Here is a 24,142-nt window from a genome sequence, read left to right on the forward strand (position 1 = left end):
TCACCCCACCCCCACCCTCCTCTCATTTATCTCTCCACCCTGCAGGCACTCTGCCTCTATTCCTGATGAAGGGCTTTTGCCCGAAAAGTTGATTTTCCTGCTCCTGGGATGCTGCGTGAACTGCTGTGCTTTTCCAGCACCACTCCAATCCAGAATCTGGTTTCCAGCATCTGCAGTCCTTGTTTTTACCTACTTCTCAGTTCCACCCAAATAATTTCCCTGGATGTATTTCCAGGAATATCCTCCCTCAGCACAGCTGTAATGCTATCCCTTATCAAAAATGCCACTCCCCCTCCTCTCTTGCCTCCCTTTCTGTCCTTCCTGCAGCATTTGTATCCTGGAACATTAAGCTGTCAGTCCTACCCATCCCTGAGCCATGTTTCTGTAATTGCTATGATATCCCAGCCTCATGTCCCTAACCATGTCCTGAGTTCACCTGCCTTCCCTGTTAGGCCCCTTGTATGGAAATAAATGCAGTTTAATTTATTAGTCCGACCTTGTCCCCGCTTGCCTTGACTGTTTGACTCACTTCTGTTCTCAACTGTACCCGTCTCAGATTGATCTCTTTCCTCACCATCTCCTTGAGTCCCACACCCCCCACCCCCATCTTACTAGGTTAAATTCTCCTGAGCAACTCAAGAAAATCTCCCTGCCAGTATATTAGTCCCCTTCCAACTTAGATGCAATCTGTCCTTCTTGTACAGGTCACTTCCACCCCAAAAGAGATTCCAATAATCCAAAAATGTGAATCCTTCCCCCATACACCAGCTCCTCAGCAATGCATTCATCTGCTCTATCCTCCTATTCCTGCCCTCACTAGCTCTTCGCAGAGGGAGTAATCCAGATATTACTACTCTCGAGGACCTCCTTTTTAAATTTCTGCCTAACACTCTGTAATCTCCCTTCAGAATCTCAACCTTTTCCCTTCCACTGTCATTGGTTCCAATGTGGGCAATGACCTCTTACTGGCCCCTCTCCCCCATGAGAACATGGTGCACCCTCTCTGAGACATCCTTGATCCTGGTACTAGGGAAGCAACACACCATTCTGCTTTTTCTCTGCTGGCCACAGAAACGTCTGTCTGTACCGCGGACTACAGAATCCCCCAACACAATTGATCTCTTGGAAGCCGACGTACCCCTCGTTGCATTAGAGCCAGTCTCAATACCAGAAACTTGGCTGCTTGGGCTACGTTCACCTGAGAATCCATCACCCCCTACATTTTCCAAAACAGCAAACCTATTTTAAATGGATATATCCACAAAAAGGTTCCTGCCCTAGGTGCCAACCTCTCTCACCCTTCCTGGAGTTAACCCATCTATGTGACTGTATCTGAGACTTTCCCCCCTTCCTATAACTGCCATCCATCACAAACTGTTAATGTTGCAAATTCCTCATCGCTTCTAACTATCTCTCCAACCGATCCATTCAATCTAATAAGATTTGCAGCCTACAGCATTTATGGCAGATATAATCCGCAGTAACCCTTAAACCCTCTTTAAACTCCTACATCTGGCAAGAAGTACGTATCACTGTACTAAAGGCCACTTTTGCTCCTTCACAATCTACAGACTCAGAAAATAACACCATCTTATTCCTCTACAAAACACTGCCCCAGGTTAAATTAATAGCTATGGCTTATATTTTAAGTTTAATCAAGAGACATATCTCCAAAAACATATAATCAAGAAAGAACCCACTCTAATCACTACTGCACCCTTTCTGTTGGATACACTTAAAACAACGATTAACTTGGCTGATTCTGTGCTGTGAACTTCACCCAAACAGGTTCCTCCAAGATCAGTTGCAAATTTCACTGTTTGTTAATTTTCCCAGACGCACTCCGATGTCCAACGATACATGAATTCAAACAGCAAAGGCAGTAGTTATGCAGGTTCTCTCTCTCTCTCTCTCTCTCTCCTGCACTGTCCTCACCATGTGCTTCCTTTGTCTGTTCTTTTCCCTTTTAAAACTGCTGTTGTTTTGACTTTTTTTTCCTAAGTTCCAAAACAATGCAACAGCATATAAAACAGTCATTACTTTCTCAAAGAATTCTATTAAGTTGGTAAGACATAACCTTCCCCGCACAAAACCATGTTACCTATCACTGTTAAGCTCATTTTCTTCCAAATGTAAATAGATCCTATCCCTCAGTTAATTCTACAGCAGCTTCCCTCCCACTGACGTCAGGCTCACCGGTCAAATATTACCCGGATTATCCCTGCTACCCTTCTTAAACAAGGAGGACAACATTAGCATTCTCCAGTTCTCCGGAACCTCACCCTTGTTCATTTATGCTGCAAATATATCTGTTAAGGCCTCAATTATTTCCTCTCTCACTTCTCTCAATAACCTGGGATAGATCCCATCCGGACCTAGCGACTTGTCCATCTTAATGCCTTTTAGGATACTCAACATGTCCTCCCTCTTTATGCTGACTTGATCTAGCATAATCAAACATCTATTGTGCCCCTCCCCTTGGTAAATATCGATTGATAGAATCGCACCCATTTTCTCTGACTCCACGCGTAACCGTCCTTCTTTGTCCCCGAGTGGGCCAACCCTTTCTCTGGTTACCCTCCTGTTCCTTATATACAAATAAAAGGCTTTGGGATTTTCCTTCACAGTGTTTACTAAAGATATGTCATGACCCGTTTTAGCCCTCTAAATTCTTTTCAGATTGATCCTACTTTCCCAATATTCATCCAAAGCTTAGCCAGTTTTCAGTTGCCTAGACCTTAAGTATGCTTCCTTTATCCTCAGCTAGTCTCACAATTTCATCGGTGATCCATGGTTCCCTAATCTTGCCATTTTTATCCCTCATTTTCAAAGGGACATGTCTGCTCTACACTCTAATCAACTTCTCTTTAAAAGCCTCACACATATCAAATGCTGATCTACCTTCAATCACCTGCTCCCAATCCACATTCCCCAGCTCCTGCTGAGTTTTGCTATTGTTGGCCTTTCTTCAATTTAGCACTCTTCCTTTAGGACCACCCGTCTTTGGGAACTTAGGGAATTGTGATCACTATTTCCAAAATAACCCCCTACTGAAACTTCAACCCCTGGCCAGGCTCATTCCTCAACACCAGGCCCAGTATAGACCCTTCCGAGTTGAACTATTTACATACTGCTCGAAAAAACCCTCCTAACATGCTGTGAATCTAACTAGAAAATCAGGCCTACTTTGGATCTGATGATAAGTAATGAGACAGGTTTAATAAATAATGTCAGATTAAAAGAACATCTAGGGAACAGTGACCATAACAAAAGCCGAAAGAAGTGTGGCTGCTATAAATAAGGAATAAAATAGAAATTATTGGAAAAGCCTCAGCAAGTGTGGCAGAATCTGTGGAGAGAAATCAGAGTTAACATTTCAAGTCAAATGACCCTTCCTCAGAACTGGCCGTAATAAAGTAGAATTTAGCATTCAATTTGAGGGAGAAAAACAACTGTGCTAACTTGAATAAGAACAATTATAAAGCAATGAGGGTTGAATTAGCTAGATAGGACTCAAAAGGATTTTGGCAAAAAAAAAATGCACAGGTTAGGTGAATCGGCCATGCTAAATTGCCCGTAGTGTTAGGTGAAGGGGTAAATGTAGGGGAATGGGTCTGGGTGGGTTGCGCTTCGGCGGGTCGGTGTGGACTTGTTGGGCCGAAGGGCCTGTTTCCACACTGTAAGTAATCTAATCTAAAAAAATGGTTGAGGAACAACAGCAGAAGTTTAAGAAACTATTTTAGTGGCGCACAGCAAAGACAAAGAAAGAAAGGTTATGGGATGGTGAGAAGCCAACCATGGTGAACCAGCGAGGTTAAGGCTAGTATCAAATTGAAAGAAAAACATGCAATGTGCTGAAGATTAGTAGCAAGTCAGATGATTGGGAAAGTTCTAAAACCAACTAAAGATAATCTAAAAGATAATGATGCAGCAAAATCTAAACTTTGAATGTGAACTTCCAATAGTTTTGGAAAGATGCACTGGCCTTGGAGGCAGTCCACAGAAGGTTCATTAGGCTGAACTCTTGTTTGGAAGAACTGCTTTCTGAGGAGGTTGAATACATTGGGCCTGTACTCACTTGAATTGAAAAGAATGAAGTACAACCTTATTGGAACAGATTCAAGTCTTGGGAACTTGACAGGTTAAATACAGAACATGTTTCTGGGACCAGAGCAGATAATCTCAGACTAAGGGATCACCCTTTTAAGATAGGGATGAGGAAGATTTTTTCCTCTCAGAGAATAGTAATTTGTATGATTCTTTACCACAGATGACTGTGAGGCTAATGTCATTAAGTATAGTCAAGGCTGAAACAGACAATTTTTTTTTTAAATCAGTAAGGGAATCAAAGGTTTTGAGAATTAAAGCAGGAAAGTGGAGTTGAGGATTTTAACATCAGTTATGATCAAAGAAGCTTCTGCTTCTTTGCATAATGAGGTCAATGCACATTCCTCATTCCTGAAGAAGGGCTCATGTCCGAAATGTCGATTCTCCTGCTCCTTGGATGCTGCCTGACCTGCTGTGCTTTTCCAGCAACACATTTTCAGCTCTGATCTCCAGCATCTAAAGTCCTCACTTTCTCCTCAATGTACATATCACCACTGAAGTAAACAAAGTTTTCATATTCAAGTTGCTCTGTCCTACAAGCTGCACCCTATTGTATAAATTAGACATATTCAGCAATAAGGGGACTGAATAACTTTTGAACTGCTTTCAACACAATACAGCATTTCTCTGAAACACAGTAGAAAGCCACGTCATTAGGACACATATTAGACTCGAGGTGAGTGCAAACTGTAACATACAATGCCAACGTATTTAAAATGCGTAAATGTTGATTTTCACATCCAATACAACTAAAAAAAATCAGATTTTAAAGAGTGACTGTTATGATCCTAGAAAGTTCTCAAAGCATTTTGCAGCCAATTAAATAGTTTTGAAGTGCAGTTGTATAAAAATGTAGGAAATGTAAACCTGGAACTATGACTGTTTATATTAAAGGAGCTATTTCCAACAGTTGCACAATGCAAGTCAAATCCACTATTGTCAAATATACCTCTTATTTCAAAGGCTGATCATTCAAACATTTCAGCACAAAATTTCTACTTTTGCAATTTATTTTCATAAGCTGGTAAAAACTACTTGGTGGTTAAAATTTTTAATTCTAAAAATATCGGAGTTATCAGGGCTACGTACTGTGGATTTTTTCTCTTTGAGGGTGTCTCAGTGGCATTAAACCAAAGTACAAAGCCAACATGCTCCTTTCAGAAGGATACAAGTAATAGGAACTCAGATCATGAAGGGCAAAGAAAACTTAGCAAATTCCATCAAAAACTAAAGTGCCATATCATCTTTGACCCCTGAAGTCCCAAAGTCACAGAAAGGCTCAAGTATACCATCATGGCTGACTGAGAGGGAATATGACTGAAATGTATAAAATTATGAGAAGCACAGATAAGCATATGAAGAAACTTTTTCTGCTTGATGGAGAATCAGTGACCTGGGGCATGGATTTAAGGCTGAAGCTTTAAAGGAAATGACGAAAAACTTTATTACTGACAGCACAGTGGGAATCTGGAACTCAATGCTTGAGGGGACTATTTAAGAAATATTCAGGTATGCATTTGCGATGGATCAAGTGCTGGGATAAGAATAGTTAGGCGGATGGGCCGAAGAGCCTTTCTCTGTGCTGTAGATCTCTTTGACTCTAGTAATAAGTGACTCAACATCCCTTTCTCCTGGGCCACCTGAATACAGAGGATGTCAATAGAATGCACTTTTGACGAGCAACTTTTACTGTCAATGGATCACAATTGCCAAAAGGGAGAACAATAGAAAAGTGGAAACTGAAACTAAAAAAAGGCAACAGTGCCTCCAAACTACAACTGCCTCACCATTTCTCTCCAATAGTAAAATCAAATAAAAGCAAAACATGCCGGAAACACGCAGGATTTGTCTGCGAAAAGCATGAAGAAGAGTTAATATTTTAAGTCCACAACCATTTGTTATACCACGTTGTATTTCCGATGTTAGGTAAAAACAATGACTGCAGATGCTGGAAACCAGATTCTGGATTAGTGGTGCTGGAAGAGCACAGCAGTACAGGCAGCATCCGAGGAGAACCGTCTCATACACAATCAGACCGAGGACAGTAAATTCTTGAGACTCACAAATCAACCAAGTATTCATAATCACACGTACCACAATCAGGAACAGAACAACCCAAGGACCTGCCGGCAGTCAGGACGGCAATTATTTGCATTTATATGGCAAGAAATCTTCTCAAGTTACTTCACAGGAGCTTTATCAGTCAAGATATGACATCAGAAATTTGACTTAAAGAAGTTGGTTTAAAGCGCGATCAGAGAAGACGAGAAAGAAAGGTTGAGGAAGGGGAATCCAGAGTTGAGATTCGCACACTCCCATCAAAGCCAGATGAACTCTCCCACTCACTTCCCATAAACGGGTTAACCCTATGGTCAGGCAATCTTTCTCACACACGCAGACGCACAGAGAGAGAGAGTGAACCACACGTTCAGCATTCACAACGAGTCGCTTTGTTCACTCCGGGCCCCAGCACAATCCAGCTCGGCCTCACGCTCATTCTCAGGCGCTTTTGTTCATCCTCTTTCCAATAGCGCCTGTGGAGTTCGTCTCTGAAGCCAATGGGCAAGACCCGGCCTGCCGCAGACTCTCCCTGTGAACCAACTGAAGTCGGATCCCCGCCTCCCCTACCTGTGGAGCCGCGGTGCTGGTGTCTACCCGAAAGAATGGTACCTGCTCACTCTCTCGAGCTATTCTCCGTGCGACTCTCACTCTGAATCCGCAAGCCCCTGACCGCTGCGACGCCGCCCGTTTACCCGCCGCTCGCGTTTTTTTTCCCCCTCCGTGACAACCGGACTCGCTCTCCCGTTAGGCCCGCCTCTGGCCTCACCGGATTGGTGCAATGACGTTAAGTCGAACGGCTCGTTGCCGTGAGACTGGCCGCCTATTGGTCAATAATGTTGTCAATAACCTAACGTCACGGAGCCTGCCTGCCATATTCATTTCCGGTCTGTCATTCGATTACAGGCAAACGAGGAAGTATAGGTAAAAACTGAAATAAAAGTGTGAGGTGGAGCCTTTATTTTATAAATAGTTTCTTATTTTCACCTTTGCTGCGTTGTTTGATATGTATTTCCTGATTCTGGCTGTGGTACGAACATGTGCAATTCAAGGTGGTTCCATATCTGATCAGATAAATCAGTCAGTGAGAGTACCATCACCTCGGAGCCTGTGTGAACGAGGAGGACTGTGGGCGCCTTACATATTTCTTCCGACTTGACGGTGCGGGCATGTGACCTCAGGTTCGGTCCCCGCTTTTCGTTTCCGGGATCATGGTCAATTTCATAGAAATGCTTCCGGGCCCTGCGCGCGGGGCGATCGTTCGGTGGAAGGTGGTGGCGTCGTGCTGTGACCGTTAACGGCGCGGCCTCTCCGCGGGGATGGAGGAGGAGCAGCCCGGCCCCGGCCCCGGCCCCGGCCCCGGCCCTGGACATGGACAAGACCCTGGTCCCACAACCCGGCTCGGCTCAATTCAGGTATTCGCTAAAGGACCGGTGGGTGACATTGTGAATCAGTGGAGGCCGTTTACAGACCGAGATCTGAGAGAGTCATGTTTTTTTTTACTGCCGAGAGTGATCAGCTGCTTTCTCCTGGACGGTGGTGTTTCTCCTCTTCCACCACCAACACACCGGGGGCAAGAGGAGAGCCCAACCTGACCGCGCCTGATCAGCCGCTGCTGGTACCCCAGTCCTCAGCACCCTGGCATGGCCACCCTCTGTCACCCTGTATGAGGTGCTGGATGTCTTGTCAAGCCTCCTACCACTGTTCCAGGCTTCATTCCCTAGACAGCAGGCCTTTGCTCCTAGTTTCCGCTGCTAATTATTTAGAAACTGGATGGCGGTAGAAGTGTGAAGGGAGAGAGGGATCCCCAGCTACTAGCACCTGCTGCGCAAGGGAGGCACCAAAATACTGCTTTTTCTTCTCTTTTTGCTGAAATGGGCAACTACAAAATGCTACTTATGCCAAGTGTTTTTTTTTCTTTTGCTTAACCTGCCCTTGACAGTGATCCTGCCTTACCTTCCTTCTGATTAAATCTGATCCAGTTTCCCAACTGTTCGTTCTGTCTCTTTATTCAAGTAATTGAAACAAATTGTAAACACTTCTAGCCCAGTATTATTCATAGAATAAACTCAGTACAGAAGAGCCCTCTGCACCATCAGTGGGTGAGCAGGCAGATGTTGTGCACATTGGCACCAACGACATAGGTTGAGGTTATGCAGAGTGAATAAAGGGAGTTGGGGGGAAAAAGACTGAAAAGCAGGACCTTGAGGGTAGTAATCTCTGGGTTAATACCAGTCCTTCGTGCTAGTGAGGCAAGGAGTAGAAAGATAGGACAGAAGAATGCGTGGCTAAGAAGCTGATGCATGGGGCAGGGTTTCAGGTTCTTAGATCATTGAGATCTCTTCCGGGACAGGAGTGAACCGTACAAGAGGGACAAGTTGCACCTAAACTGGAGAGAAAACAATATCTGCACGTGGAGGTTCACCAGTTCACCATGGGAGTGTTTAAATTAGAGTGCCTGGGTGCTGGGAGCCAGAGCAGCAGGTCAGCAAGTGGAGGGATTGAGGTAAAGGTTAGGATCAGTAAATCAGAAAGAAAGGACAGGCAGAGACAGGTTAACGAACGTTATGGCACTAATAGGCTGAAGTGTTTATTTCAATGCAAGGAGTATTACAAGTAGGGCAGATGAGCTTAGAGCCTGAATCAGTACGTGGGACTTTGATGTTGTCTGAGAGGGCGACAGCACTGGCTGCTTGACATTCCAGGGTTTCATTGTTTTAAGCAAGATAGAGATGAAAGTAGAAGAAGTGGAGTTGCATTACTAATTAGGGAGAATGTTATACTGTCAAGAGATCTACAACATGGGGACACACCCTTCAGTCCAACTTGCCCATGCTGACCAGATGTCCTAAATTAATCTAGTCCCATTTGCCAGCACTTGACCCATATCCCTCTCAATCCTTCCTATTCATTTACCCATCCAGATGCCTTTTAAATGTTGCAATTGTACCAGCCGCCACCATTTCCTCTGGAAGCTCATTCAATACATGCACCACCCTTTGCATGACAAATTTGCTCCTATGGTCCCTTTTAGTTCTTTCCCTTCTCATCTTAAACCTATGCCCTCTAGTTCTGGCCTTCCCCACCACAGGGAAAAGACCTTGTGTATGTACCCAATCCATGCCTCTCAAGATTTTATAAACCTCTATAAGGTCACCCCTCAGCCTCCACTGCAGGGAAAACAGCCACCAGCCTGTTCAGCCTCTTCCTGTAGATCAAACCCTCCAACCCTGACAACATATTTGTAAATCTTTTCTAACTCTTTTAAATTTCACAACATCCCTACGAGGGAGGGAAACCAGAATTGCACACACTATTCAAAAGTGGCCTAACCAATGTTAGATGCAACATCTGTACTCGGACAGGACATGCTGGAGGCCCCATCCACTGAGACGGTATGGGTGTAGCTCAAAAATAAGATGGTTCAATCACTGATAGAATTATGCTACAAAGGAACCTTGATTATCCGGCATTTGGTTATCCGAATTTCGTATTATCTGGACAAGATTGAAAGATCCCAATGCTTGGCTAAACTGTGTTATCTGGTATTCGATTATCCAAGCATTCAATTATCCAAAATATTCCCTGCCTGAAGCATTTGGATAATCGAGGTTCCTCTGTATAGGTTTCCCCGCCCCCAACAGCCAATGCGACATTGAGGGACATGGAATGATGCAATAAAAACAGAGTTATCATAGTGGGTGACTTTAAGTTCCCCAATATTGACTGGGCCTCTCTTCCAACAAGAGGCTTAGAAGGGGCAGAAATTAAGTGCATCCAAGAAGGTTTCTTAGAACATTATGTGAATAGTCCAACTAGATGAGGACCATACCAGACCTTGTACTGGCTAATGAGTCTGGCCAGGTGACTGGTCTTTCAGTGGGAAAGCATTTTGGAAACGGTGATCACAACTTCCTTAAGTTTTAAAATAACTATGAATAAGGATAAGTCAGGAGTTTGTGGCAAGGTAATAATTTGGGTGAGGGGCAAATTCCATGAGTATTGGGAAGGAGCTGGGTAGTGTTAATGGGAGGAGTTGTTAACAGGTCCACATTTGACAGGTGGGAATTGTTTAAAGATTTGCTGATGAGTTCAGGACCGGCATATCCTAGTATGGAATGACAAGGATGGCTAAGCAAGGGACCCTTTGATAACGAGGGTGATTATGCTTTTTTCCCTTTTGACTAAGTTCACATGTAAGATTTAAGTTAAAATTTGACAGGGCCCATGAGGAATATAAAGAAAGCAGGAAGGAACTCTAGCAGGGAATTAGGAGAGCAAGAAGGGACATGAAATGACCTTGGCAAGTAGAATTAAAGAGAAGGTAGGACCACTCAAGGATAAAGGAGGGAACTTGTGTTTGGAGGCAGAGGATGTGGGCAAGATCCTAAATGAGTACTTTGTATCGGTATTCACCCAGGAGAAGGATATGGTGGATAGTGAGATTTGTGTGGAGCATGCTAAAATGCTGGGGCATTTTGAGATCCAAAAAGAAATGGTGTTGGGTTTCTTGAAGAGCATTAAGTTGGATAGGTCCCAGGGCCAGATGATATCTACCCCAGGTTGTTGAGAGAGGCAATAAAAGAGATTGCTGGGGCCTTGACCAAGCTCTTTGAATTGTCTTTCGCCACTGGAGAGGTCCCAGAGGACTGGCGAGTAGCTAATGTTGTTCCTCTGTTTAAGAAGGGAAATAGGGATAATGCAGTAATCTACAGACCTGTGAGTCTCACAGTGGTTGGGTAGCTATTAGAGAGAATTCTTAGTAATAGGATTTACTTGTATTTGAAAAAGAATGGCCTAATTAGGGACCATCAGCATGGTTTAGTGCAGGGCCTGTCATATCTTGATTGATCATCTTTGTCACCTCAAACTTCAATGAGTGTGGAGCAGTGGATGTTATCTACGTGGATTTTAGTAAGGTTCTTGACAAGGTCCCTCATGGAGGCTCATCCAGACGATTAAGGTGTGTGGCATCCACGGTGACTTGGTTATGTGAATTCAGAATTGGCTTGCCCTTAGAAGTACTGGATTAGTGGTGCTGGAAGAGCACAGCAGTTCAGGCAGCATCCAACGAGCAGCAAAATCGACGTTTTGGGCAAAAGCCCTTCATCAGGAATCTTTTGCCCGAAACGTCGATTTTTGCTGCTCGTTGGATGCTGCCTGAACTGCTGTGCCCTTCCAGCACCACTAATCCAGTATTTGGTTTTCAGCATCTGCAGTCATTGTTTTTACCTTGCCCTTAGAAGGCAAAGGGTAGTGGTGGACAGTTGTTTTCATCCTGACAGTCTGTGACTAATGGTGTTCTGAAGGATTCATAGCGGGCCCTCTGCTATTTAAGTAGTTTGAGTTCAAATGTTAAGGAAAAGTATACAGTTAATGACATGTCCCTGAACAACATCGTTGTACAGGGGGAGCTTGGGGTTCAAGTCCATAGCTCCCTGAAAGTGGCCATGTAAGTAGATAGTATGGTAAAGAAGGCATATAGCACGCTTGTCTTTAATGGTTGGGGATTAGTGGTACTGGAAGAGCACAGCAGTTCAGGCAACATCCACCGAGCAGCGAAATCGACGCTTCAGGCAAAAGCCCTTCATCAGGAATAAAGGCAGTGAGCCTGAAGCGTGGAGAGATAAGCTAGAGGAGGGTGGGGGTGGGGAGAGAGTAGCATAGAGTACAATGGGTGAGTGGGGGAGGAGATGAAGGTGATAGGTCAGGGAGGGGAAGGTGGAGTGGAGTGGATAGGTGGAAAAGGAGCTAGGCAGGTCGGACAAGTCCGGACAAGTCAAGGGGACAGTGCTGAGCTGGAAGTTTGAAACTAGGATGAGGTGGGGGAAGGGGAAATGAGGAAGCTGTTGAAGTCCACATTGATGCCCTGGGGTTGAAGTGTTCCGAGGCGGAAGATGAGGCGTTCTTCCTCCAGGCGTCTGGTGGTGAGGGAGCGGCGGTGAAGGAGGCCCAGGACCTCCATGTCCTCGGCAGAGTGGGAGGGGGAGTTGAAATGTTGGGCCACGGGGCAGTTTGATTGATTGGTGCGGGTGTCTTGGAGATGTTCCCTAAAGCGCTCTGCCAGGAGGCGCCCAGTCTCCCCAATGTAGAGGAGACCACATCGGGACCAACGGATACAATAAATGATATTAGTGGATGTGCAGGTAAAACTTTGGATGTGGAAGGCTCCTTTAGGGCCTTGGATAGAGGTGAGGGAGGAATGGTTGGGGAATTGAGTACAAGAGTCGGGATATCATGTTGCAGCTTTATAAGATTTTGGTTAGGCCACACTTGGAGAATTGCATTCTGTTCTGGTCGCCACTTTACAGAAAGGACGTGGAGGCTTTGACAAGGTTGCAGAAGAGGTTCACCAGGATGCTGCCTGGATTAGAGGGTATGAACTATAAAGAGAGGCTAGAAAACCTTGGGTTGATTTCTCTGAAGCAGTGGAAGGAGACCTGAAGTCTGTAAAATGATGAGATGCATAGATAGGGTTGAAGGTCAGAACTTTTTTCCCCAGAGGTGAAATGCCTAAAACTAGGAGCCATGCTTTTAAAGTTGGGGGGGGGCGGGGGGGAAAGAGTTCAAAGGAGATGTGAAGGACGTCTTTTTTTTCCCCACAGTGGTAGGAGTGTGGACCAAGGCTGGTGGTGGAGGCAGATAAGATAAGGCGTTCAAGGGACTTCTTGGCTAAGCAAATGAATATTCAAGGAATGGGGTGATGTCGACAGATGGCACTAGTTTAATATGGTATCATGTTTGGCACAACATCATGGACTGAAGAGTCTGTTCCTATGCTGTACTGTTCTATGTTTAACAAAAACTACATTAGTCCACTTTCCAGCACTTTGCCCATAGCTTTGAATGTTATGTTATTTGGAATGTTCGTCGATAGTCTTTTTAAAGATTGTGAAACTTCCCACCTCAGCTGCCCTCTAAAGGCAGTATTCTGGCGGTTACAGTGGTAACAGCTTGCCAACCTAAAATACCCCATTATTCCATATTCTCCACTTCCTGTTAGTTAAACAACCTTTTATTAGTGCTAATGTTTCTTCACGTGCCATGAGATCTTTTCTTGTTTAGTAACCTTTTGATATGACACCTTATCAAATGTCTTTTGGAAATTGAAGTGTACCAGAACTACAGGATCCTCTTTATCTGTCTTAATTGTTACTTGCACTCAAAACGTAGTCAGTCTAATAATGTAGTTAAACACAATTTGTTTTTTTTAACAAAACCTGCCTCTGCCTGATTACATTGTTTTTCTATGTATCCTTCCATAATCTCCTTAATAGTGGATTCTGGCAACATTCCCATGACACAACTAGCGTATAGTTTATCACTTTATACCTTCTTTCTTGCATGGAGAAGTTATATTAGATAATTTCCCAAACTGCTGAGGCCTCCAAAATCTAAAGTTTCAGAAGACTATAGCCAATGCATCCACTGTCTGTAACCCCGCATAGTATCTCATTGGCAATAGTGAAAGATCCTCTCTCCTGTTGACCTCATGATCTTCAAATACCTTTGGAAAGTTTTCTAAGTCTTCAGTAGTGAAGGCAGACTCATAACATTTGTTTGTTTCCATGTTTACCAGTATCAATTCCCCACAGTCTCTCAGACGAATGCTAACTATAGCTACTGTTTTCTTATTTAAATACTTGCCGGAGCTCTGTCTGTTTCTGCATTGCTGGTTAGCTTTCTCTCATACTCTGCTTTCACCTTCAGTTTTAAGTCATTCTTTGCTTGTTCTTATCTGACCAATTTTTTGACCTGCCACTATTCCTTGTCAGGCTTTCTTTCCATTTGAAGTGATCTTATATCCTCCTCATTCAGCTGTGGATGATGAATATTTCTCAAATAATCCTTTCTAATGGAATAGAAGGTTTTTTTTAAAGGAGTTATTAAATATATCCTTAAAGTTCTGCCACTCCATCTGCAATGTCCTACCTTTTAACTTAGTTTCTCAGTAATATAGCTAGCACTAGAATCATAACCCTGTCCTACTTGCTAAACGTTTAGTCAGGTTTAGGACAAGTATGTTGAACCCACACTTAACCTTTCAAACTAACACAAAATTCTATCATGTTGTGATCGCTGTCATCTAGAGGCTCCTTTCCTTTGAGGTTACTGATTAATCCTGTCTTAGATCTCTTTACCAGGCCGAGAATTATCTGCTCAATGTTCTAGAATGTACTGCTTTCAGTTTGTCCCAAATACACTGTACAAACACATTTTCTTGACTACGTTTTGCCAGTCTGATTTGCATTATGTATGGATTCTGGTCACTTGTGATTATTACAGTACCTTTCTGAAGTATTCCATTTATTTATTTCTGCATAGATTGTAATGCAATGTTACTATGTTAAGAGCTTATAAACTAATCTAACAAGTAATGTCCTATTTTTCTTTTTTTTTAATCTTCAACCAAACTCGTTTGATATCTTGCTCTTTTGACCTACGATCATGTCTCAATACTGTATTAATGACATCTTTGATTAACAAAGCTACCCCACCACCTTTTTAAATAGGAATATACAACAGTAGATGGCATTCAGCCGCTCAAGCCTGCTCTACCATTCAGTGAGATTGTGGCTGATCTGTGGCCTAACATGAGGAAAAAGATGATTATGTCAAGGTTTATATATACCTATTACAAAATGTCTAGTATTCAGTCAGTTACTATGTGTAGTAATGTGGTAATTAAGTTGCTGGGCTCATCATTCGGAAGCCTCCATTAGTAATTCTGTTCTGATCAGGCGAGGGGGAGAATCACTCTTTGTCAGTCTTCACAACATTTCTTATTTCAATTGCCACACATTATCTCACAATTAAACGTAGTTACTAGAGCAGAATGAAGGAAATGATTTTAAGGATTTTTTGAAAGAGGAATTTTACTTGTACTAACCTTGAGGCAAAAACAGCAACATCAAGCAATGCAAAATGGGTAATCCACCTGTCTATTATAGAAGAGGAGTAAAGATTGTGTAGTTTAAAAGTCCTTGGAGACTTTGAGGTGTTATAACCGACGAGGACAGTTGTTGTTTAATTGTTGGAAGTAATCTTAGCAGTGGCAAAAAATGTAGATATTCTTGAATTCTTAGTGCATGACCATTTCCCCAGTTTACTCGTTGACCAGGTGCTTTCTTCCGAGGTGATGAGAGAAGCGGGCAGAGTGAGCCTTCCGGTTCTTATAAATCTATTTTCTTTTCCTTTTGCTTCTTAAATGTAACTTTTGAAATGTGACTGGCAGCGTGACTTCAGGATGATATGTTGTCCCTCTGGTGCCAGGATCAAGAGTGTCACAGGCACCTGCAAAATGTTTTGGGGAAGGGTGAACAGCCAAATGTCATGGTCCATGTTGTTACCAATGATTTGGGTAGGAGGGGGCTGCTGCTGAAATCATAATTTAAGGAGCTACATAGGAAGTTAGCAAGTAGGATCTCAAATGTAGTAGTCTCTAGATTACTTCAAGTGCCACATTTGAATACAGAAATTGGAGGATAAAGGTTCATAAGTACGTAGCTGGAAAAATGGCATAGGAGGTAGGGCTTTAGGTTTCTCGGACACTGGCTTTTGGGAAACTGGCAACCATTTCAGCCAAATGTGTTGCAGCTAAACATTGGGATTGAATTCCTTGTGAAGCATTTTGCCGATGCTGTTGGCAGAACCTCAAACAAATTTTAAACTTGGCAGTAATGTGGGAATCAAGCGAGAATAGTAGACCAATACTGTATTCACAAAGTACTTAAGAGATGCACTGACAGGAGGATAGAGAATAGCAATTCAGTTGGTGTAAGGGATAAAGAAATGAAATCTAAATCGGTGTTTAAAAACAAAATCCTAGAAATCTGAAACAAGTGCAATGCTAGAATAACTCTGGTCTGGGCAGTTTGAGAAGAGAAATAAAATTAATATTTCAAGTATGGAAGGTCTCCTGTTCAGAAGTTACAAGGTTTAACTCTGGCGGATAGATATTTGGTACCTAAAGTTGATGAGGCACTGGGATCAGATGAGATGCACCTAAGGATTTTGAATGGAAATTGCAAAGGCACTGGCCATAATCTTTCAGTCTTTCGAAAGTTGGGAGAAGTGCGAGGAGACTGAACAATTGCAAATGTTACAGCCTTGTTCAAGAAAGGTTGTAAGAATAAGCCCACTAATTACAGACCAGTCAGTTTAACTTCAGCACAGGGAGACTTTGAGGCAATTTATTTGGAAAGAATTTGTAGCCACATGGAAAAAGATGATTGATTGTGCAGAGTCAGCATGAATTTCTAAAGGAGAAATTCTGTTTAATTGCTGGAGAATTTTGAAGAGATGACTGATTCAGTGAGGGTAATGCTGTTGTGGTGGATATGGACTTTCAGAAGATGTTTGATACAGTACAATAAAACACACTTGTGGCAGTGTTTTATAGCTCCTGGAATATCAGGGTTAATTGTAATATGGATACAAAATTTTGAATGATCTAAAACAGTCATCAGTGGATGTTTTCCAGGATGGAGGAAAGTTTATAGTGGCGTTCCCCAGGAATCAGTATTGAGACTGTTGTTTTTCCTATATATGTAATATATAAATGATCCTGATCTTTATGCAGGGCATAATTTCAAACTATGCAGATAACATGAAACTTGGAAGATTTGTAAAAAGGGGAGGATAGCCAAATGAACATAGCCAAATTGATTGAGTAGATGGATAGTTATGGGGCGGCATTGTGGCTCTGGTTAGCACTGCTGTCTTACAGTGCCAGAGACCTGGGTTCAATTCCAGCCTTGGGTGACTGTCTGTGTAGAGTTTGTAAATTCTCTCTGGATCTGCTTGGGTTACCTCCCACAGTCCAAAGATATGCAGGTTAGGTGAATTGGACATGCTAAATTGCTCATAGTATTCAGGGATGTGTAGGTTAGGTGCATTACTCAGGGGTAAATATTGTGTAATAGGGTAGAGGAATGCCTCTGGGTGGGTTACTCTTCAGAGGGTCGGTGTGGGCTTGTTGGGCTGAAGGGCCTGTTTCCACGCTAAAGGGATTCTATAACAGTTATCAGATGAGCTTCAGTACAGAGAAGTGAGATGGTGCATTTTGGTAAGAACATTGAAAGACAATAGGTGAGGGGGAATATAATTCTGAAGGGGATGCAGAAGCCAAGGGACCTTAGTGTATATGAGCACAGATTATAGATGGGCAGGACAGAGCAGTAAATAAAGCATATAGTATTCTGCTTTAATATGGAGAGAGAGAGAGAAGAATTCCTTCTGAGGTTAGCAAACTTGTGGAGTTCTTTACCACGGTTGGCTTTCAAAGCTAGGTTGTGAAGTATATTGCAGGTTGAGATAGAGTTTTAATCAATAAGGGAATCAAATGAAGAGGCAGGTAAGTAGAGTTGAGATTTATTGCATCAGCACACTCAATGGGCTGCATGGCTTCTGTCTCTTTCTAGGTCTTATAGCTTTGATAAGGGTGTAGAGTACAAGAATAAGGAGGTGATGTTGAACTTGTTAGACCTTGGAGAAAGTGAGGACTGCAGATGCTGGAGATCCGAGCTGAAAAATGTGTTGCTGGAAAAGCGCAGCAGGTCAGGCAGCATCCAAGGAGCAGGAGAAACGACGTTTCAGGCATGAGCCCTTCTTCAGGAATGAGGAGGGTGTGCCAAGCAGGCTAAGATAAAAGGTAGGGAGGAGGGACTTGGAGGAGGGGCGTTGGGAATGCGATAGGTGTAGGGAGGTTAAGGTGAGGGTGAAGAAGAAGGGCTTATGACTGACACGTCGATACACTTGTTAGATCTTAGCTGGAATATTGTGTACAGTTCTGTGCATCATGTTTTAGGAAGGATATGCATACATAGGAAAGACTGGAGAATTGATCTAAAAGAATATGGTGGTGTTCATAATCTGACACCCTGGTCTACTTTTCCATCACTCCTAACATTTCCTCAGTCATGACCCCTTCCTGTCCAATCTCAGTGTAACACATGACCATTAAACTCCTCCTCACTTATGAGGTACCAAACATATCTTACACTTCCAGCAGCATTTAACTTGTACTGCTTTTAATCTCATCCTGCATTTGTGAGACCAAATGCTTTACGGAACACCATCACTCTGTCATTAGGAACGATTCTGACCTTTCAGCTGCTGTCCATTTCAATGAACCCCATTCCACTTACGTTAACGTTTCTGTTTTGGACTTGCTGCAGTAGATGCGATTAGAATACTTACAGTGCGGAAACAGGCCCTTCGGCCCAACAAGTCCACACCAATCCGCCGAAGCGCAACCTACCTAGACCCATTCTCCTACATTTACCCCTTCACCTAACACTACGGGCAATTTAGCATTGAGGATCGACATTTCAGGCATAAGACCTTCTTCTTTAATGAAGGTCATACATTTGAGCCTAAGAGTAGAGCAAACTGCTGGGTTAAAGGCTTAGAATACAATGAAATAGAAATATCCCACAGTATGTAAAGTCCTGATTGGGCTGCATCTAGAATACTGAGTGGTTTTATGCACCATACCTAATAAAAAAGGAATGAGTAAAATGTAGATTTATCCAAATGATGTCTGCACCCTGTATTCTAAATCTTTAATCCAGTCCTCCATTTATCTTGATTATTACTAGTTCGTGATCTATGTACAGTAACAGCAACTCCTACCAACTAAATCTTTTCACACCTTTATTTGTAGCTTTTCACCATTGAGAAAGTAGTTTTCCTTAACAAGCTTCAGAAGTAATTATATTTAAGCCTGCCTGTCTGTGAAGATTTTATTTTATTGAACTGTATTTACAGGATGATTGAGTTCCCTCTATTTTAGATCTTTTAGTCTGTTGAATAGATTAGAAATTTTATAACCTCCAACTGGATTCCATGTTTTAGCTGAATTATGTCAGACATCTCCTCCTCCAGCTCGTTTACAGGGAAGTGCCCTCACATTTCTGGTAATATCATTAGGTACACAGATCCTTAATTGATCCTATGACATACGTGGTATGAACACTTCAGTTGCGCACACAGCAGTGCATTTAAAAAAATAAATTTGGTTGTTAAATTTTACTTCATTGGATGAAGAATTAATCCTAACTTTTCTCATTATCTAGAGTCCATTGGGTACTTCATACATCCCTACAGAAGATGAAAGAAGGGTCTTCAGGGAATGCAATCAGGAAAGCTTCTATTATAGATGTATGTTTTTGATCAATTACTAATCACTTGTAGCTGGTCTGACATTTCAAATTTTATTTTGATAGAATTGTATTTATTTCTGTAAAAGCAATGCCAAATTTAGATGGGTTATTGAAACATTTTATTCCAATTAAAATAATTTCAAAGTGTACTGAATTATGCTTTGGGAGTATTTCTCTGCAGTGACTAGCTGAGAGATGCTTTGTAGGTATAAAATATTCCTCGAAGTATAAAAGGTTTGTAGGTACGCATGATTCATATTCAACATATATGATTTTGCTTCCATCGTGGCACTATTGTTAATTAAAACAATTTAACTATGCATTTATCAACCAATATTGAATGTTATCATGTACAATTATTCCATCACATCATATCTTTACTGTTTAATTTCAAGGCAACTGGAGATTTTTTTTAAAAAACTGTTTCCAGTCTAAACCCTTAAATTGTAATTAATTCTGCTCAATTTACTGTATTCATTTTTCATCCACTTTCTCCTCTTCCATCCCCCACCTATTTGAATTTAAAGTTAGGTAATCATTTCTGTTCTAATTAATAGGAATTGGGAAAAGTTCAATCTGCAAACTGGTGAATCCATGTCTACCCCTCTAGAATCTGCAGTAGTATTTCAGTTTTGGAGGACAGATGTCAGTCTTTGCTCAATGATTGTTACACAGCTTTTGAATCAGGTTCTGGGTTTCTGCCCCATACCAGAACCTTCAGGACAAGTCGAGAGTGACAATGTAGCACCATACTGAGGAAGCACTCTCAAATACAATCAAAGCTGTGTTGTTCAGAAGAGATGCTAAACCTAACCCATATTTTCCCTTTCAGAAAACTGTAAAACACACGATGACAGTGGATTTCTTCCTGCTGTTCTCGTTCCTTTCTTCACCTCACCTCTCTTTCCCACCCCCCCCCACCCCCCTCCCCAACCACCAGAGCACATTATCTCGCCATTCCTCATGCTGCCCCTCAACCTATATCCTGAGAAAAGTTTATCATGTCATTATTTGTGAAATCTTGCTGTGTATAAATTAGCTACCACACTTTCCTTCATTACAGCAGTAAAAGTTGTCTCTGATGCATTTTGGAATATGTAGAACTTGAGAGACACTGTACAATTTTTTTCTTTCTTTTTGAATCATCTTTTATTAACTTTTCACCTCAAGCTATTTCTAGAACTTTAATGTTTAAAATGAACAGATTCAGACACTACAGTACAGTGCAAGGGGAAGATTTTCATTTCACTTTAAGATGATCAAGACCAAGTGAACTTTGAACAAAACTTGGTTGCCCAAAACTTTAAACTTTAAAAGCCGTCCTCAAGAAGTAACATTTTCTTCAAATTAATTCATCCAGCCTTGTGTAGAAATGTCTTTAGAAATTTTATTACAGATTTTTTTTTCATCACTAGAAAGATTTGTAATGTTTCAGAATCACTATTTAATAGTCCTGTAATTCAGATCATTTACTGATTTTGTTCAAATGGTCTTTACAGCATTGCCTTTTTCTGGGATGAGTATGCTAGTAACTCAAGTCCTAATCTCCAGAGGTAACTTTCTAAAGTAATTAATATAATTTTTTTTGATTAGCATTACTGTATTTGTTTTATAAGTTACGTAGTTTCTGTACTTCCCATTTAGGCATCCTTTCGACTTCAACTCGATTTGGATCAATACCTAAGGTTGCGTGTAAGTGAATTATTCATTCCTTGAGGAGCAGAAAAAAGTAATTTTGAAGTTAATTCATGTTATTGACTTTTTTTAATTTCCCTAGTAAAGGCATTTTTCTAACTCTGGTAGAAATAGTTTCTCTGAATCTGTACCCAGTGCTGGAAAGTCTTCAAATATTTGATTTCAGTTTTGCATATATGAACATCAAGCAGTTTCAAATTAAACATGGACATTGAATTGGCAATGTGACAAGATAAAGTGTCTGATACTCCAATAATTAGCTTATGTAATTCTAACTCTATAACACGACAGCCAGTCTAAGTCCTTGGTTGTGTAGTGGATACATTAATTGAAATGCTTTTCTCATTTTGGAAACTAAAAGAATTAAATTGGAAATCTTCTGTGACTTTTTGGCCCTTCTTTCTCAGTTGCTGGTTTTTGTGGTTACCTGATTGGAAAGATTTCCTACATGAGGACATGCCAAGAGAAGTTCATGAGATTAGAGAATTCGCCACTCGGAGATGCTCTACGGCAAGGACATAGAAGATTCCCACATCCGTCAGTTGCCATTTTAAAATTTTTTTCTGCATTTTAGTGAAACTTATTTGTTAGAAAAATATTGCAGTTTCTCTCCAGAAAAAGTAGAGATGTACATTAGTATTTTTAGATCGCTATTGAATTCCCAATGCAAAGTAATGCAAGACAGCTTCTTTATTCGTGGGTAAGAGCATACTGCTTGTTATTTCTGATAACAGCAAGGGACTTCAGTTGCACACAGCCAAACCTTTCTATAACAGGAGCTGACTTTTCCATTTATAGAGTCATAGAGATGTACAGCATGGAAACAGACATTTCAGTCCAACCCGTCCATGCCAACCAGATATCCCAACCCAATCTAGTCCCACCTGCCAGCACCCGGCCCATATCCCTTCAAACCCTTCCTATTCATATACCCATCCAAATGCCTCTTAAATGTTGCAAGTGTACCAGCCTCCACCACTTCCTCTGGCAGCTCATTCCATACACATACCACCCTCTGCATGAAAATGTTGCCCTTTAGGTCCCTTTTATATCTTTCCCCTCTCACCCTAAGCCTATGCCCTCTAGTTCTGGCCTATGCCGTCTAGTTCTGGACTCCCCAACCCCAGGGGAGTCATTTATCCTATGCATGCCCCTCATAATTATGTAAACCTCTAAGGTCACCCCTCGGCCTCCGGCGCTCCAGGCAAAACAACCCCAGCCTGATTAGCCTCTGCCCATAGCTCAAACCCTCCAACCCTGGCAACATCCTTGTAAATCTTTTCTGAACCCTTTCAAGTTTCACAACATCTTTCCGATAGGAAGGAGACCAGAATTGCACATAATATTCCAACAGTGGCCTAACCAATGTCCTATATAGCCACAACATGACCTCCCAACTCCTGTACTCCATACTCTGACCAATAATAGAAAGCATACCAAATGCCTTCTTTACTATCCTATCTACCTGCAACTCCACTTTCAAGGAGCTATTAACCTTCTCTCCAAGGTCTCTTTGTTCAGCAATACTCCCTAGGGCCTTACCATTAAGTGTATAAGTCCTGCTAAGATTTGCTTTCCCAAAATGCAGCACCTCTCAATTATCTGAATTAAACTCCATCTGCCACTTCTCAGCACATTGGCCCATCTGATCAAGATCCTGTTGTAATCTGAGATAATCTCCTTCACTGTCCACTACACCTCCAATTTTGGTGTCATCTGCAAACTTACTAACTGTACTTCTTATGCTCACATCCAAATCATTTATGTAAATGACAAAAAGTAGAAGACCCAGCACCGATCCTTGTGGCACTCCACTGGTCACAGGCCTCCAGTCTGAAAAACAACCCTCCACCACCACCCTCTGTCTTCTACCTTTGTGCCAGTTCTGTATCCAAATGGCTAGTTCTCCCTGTATTCCGTGAGATCTAACCTTGCTAACCAGTCTCTCATGGCGAACCTTGTTGAACGCCTTACTGAAGTCCTATAGATTACAACTACTGCTCCAACCTCATCAATCCACTTTGTTACTTCTTCAAAAAACTCAATCAAGTTTGTGAGACATGATTTCCCACGCACAAAGCCATGTTGACTATCCCTAATCAGTCCTTGCCTTTCCAAATACATGTACATCCTGTCCCTCAGGATACCCTCCAACAACTTGTCCACCACCGACGTCAGGCTCACAGGTCTATAGTTCCCTGACTTGTCCTTACCACCCTTCTTAAACAGTGGCACCACGTTAGCCAAACTCCAGTCTTCTGGCACCTCACCTGTGACTATCGATGATACAAATATCTCAGCAAGAGGCCCAGCAATCACTTCTCTAGCTTCCCACTGAGATCTAGGGTACACTTGATCAGGTCCTGGGGATTTATCCACCTTTTATGCAATACAAGATATCCAGCACTTCTTCCTCTGTAATATGGACATTTTGCAAGGTGTCACCATTTATTTCGCTACTTTCTATATCTTCCATATCCTTTTCCACAGTAAAGGATATGGAAGATATAGTAAGTAGCGAAATAGATGGTGACACCTTGCAAAATGTCCATATTACAGAGGAGGAAGTGCTGGATGTCTTAAAACGCATAAAGGTGGATCAGATCAGGTGTACCCTAGAATTCTGTGGGAAGCTAGAGATTGCTGGGCCTCTTGCTGAGATGTTTGTTCAATTAGGATGAAAATAAGATAACCTATAACTACATAGCAATTAGAACATCTAAATTCTGCTTGGTTAAGGATACATGTTTACACTATTGACAAGTGTTTCTGCGGGCTAATGTGAAACAAAAGTGAAAATTAAGCTTGCATGGTACCCAAACAAGTTCATGTGATGGGCTGCACAAAATCATTAATAAATAGCAAATAACCAATTCATCCGAAGGAAATAATAACATGCAGCTTAGAATGGACTGTTACTGTACAATATCCATATGGAGATTGGATGTAGAACTGATGTAATATTTGTAGATCCAGTTAACCTTTACTACCTAATTTTTTTTTTAGCACTTTAATGTATATGACATCCAATGTATTTACAAAGAAACCATACATAAATTAGTTCATGTGTAAAAACTATGCTGTACAATGATCTTAAATAGGAACAATGCCCAAAT

General features: G+C 41.9%; 2 protein-coding genes across 7 annotated transcripts in view; one reads left to right on the plus strand and one right to left on the minus strand.

The window, feature by feature from the left end:
• fryl (furry homolog, like) overlaps positions 1–6,918 on the minus strand; it is a 467,472-nt gene extending 460,554 nt beyond the window's left edge. For 2 of the 4 annotated variants that reach the window (XM_072569022.1, XM_072569030.1), the window contains exon 1: positions 6,778–6,918. The gene's annotated coding sequence lies outside the window, so the exon portion shown is untranslated. Of the gene's footprint in view, positions 1–6,735 lie in introns of all 4 variants that reach the window. The other 2 variants (XM_072569038.1, XM_072569048.1) reach the window with 2 other exon arrangements.
• ociad1 (OCIA domain containing 1) overlaps positions 6,548–24,142 on the plus strand; it is a 29,071-nt gene continuing 11,476 nt past the window's right edge. The window contains exons 1-5 of one of the 3 annotated variants that reach the window (XM_072569099.1): positions 6,548–7,580; positions 19,245–19,329; positions 20,831–20,884; positions 20,976–21,023; positions 21,434–21,563. In XM_072569099.1, coding sequence (XP_072425200.1) covers positions 7,485–7,580; positions 19,245–19,329; positions 20,831–20,884; positions 20,976–21,023; positions 21,434–21,563 — 413 coding nt within the window. In that variant the 5' untranslated portion in view covers positions 6,548–7,484. The remainder of the gene's footprint in view (positions 7,581–19,244; positions 19,330–20,830; positions 20,885–20,975; positions 21,024–21,433; positions 21,564–24,142) is intronic. The other 2 variants (XM_072569082.1, XM_072569090.1) reach the window with 2 other exon arrangements.

This window comes from Chiloscyllium punctatum, chromosome 1, assembly GCF_047496795.1.
Source record: "Chiloscyllium punctatum isolate Juve2018m chromosome 1, sChiPun1.3, whole genome shotgun sequence".
Taxonomy (NCBI): Eukaryota; Metazoa; Chordata; class Chondrichthyes; order Orectolobiformes; family Hemiscylliidae; genus Chiloscyllium; species Chiloscyllium punctatum.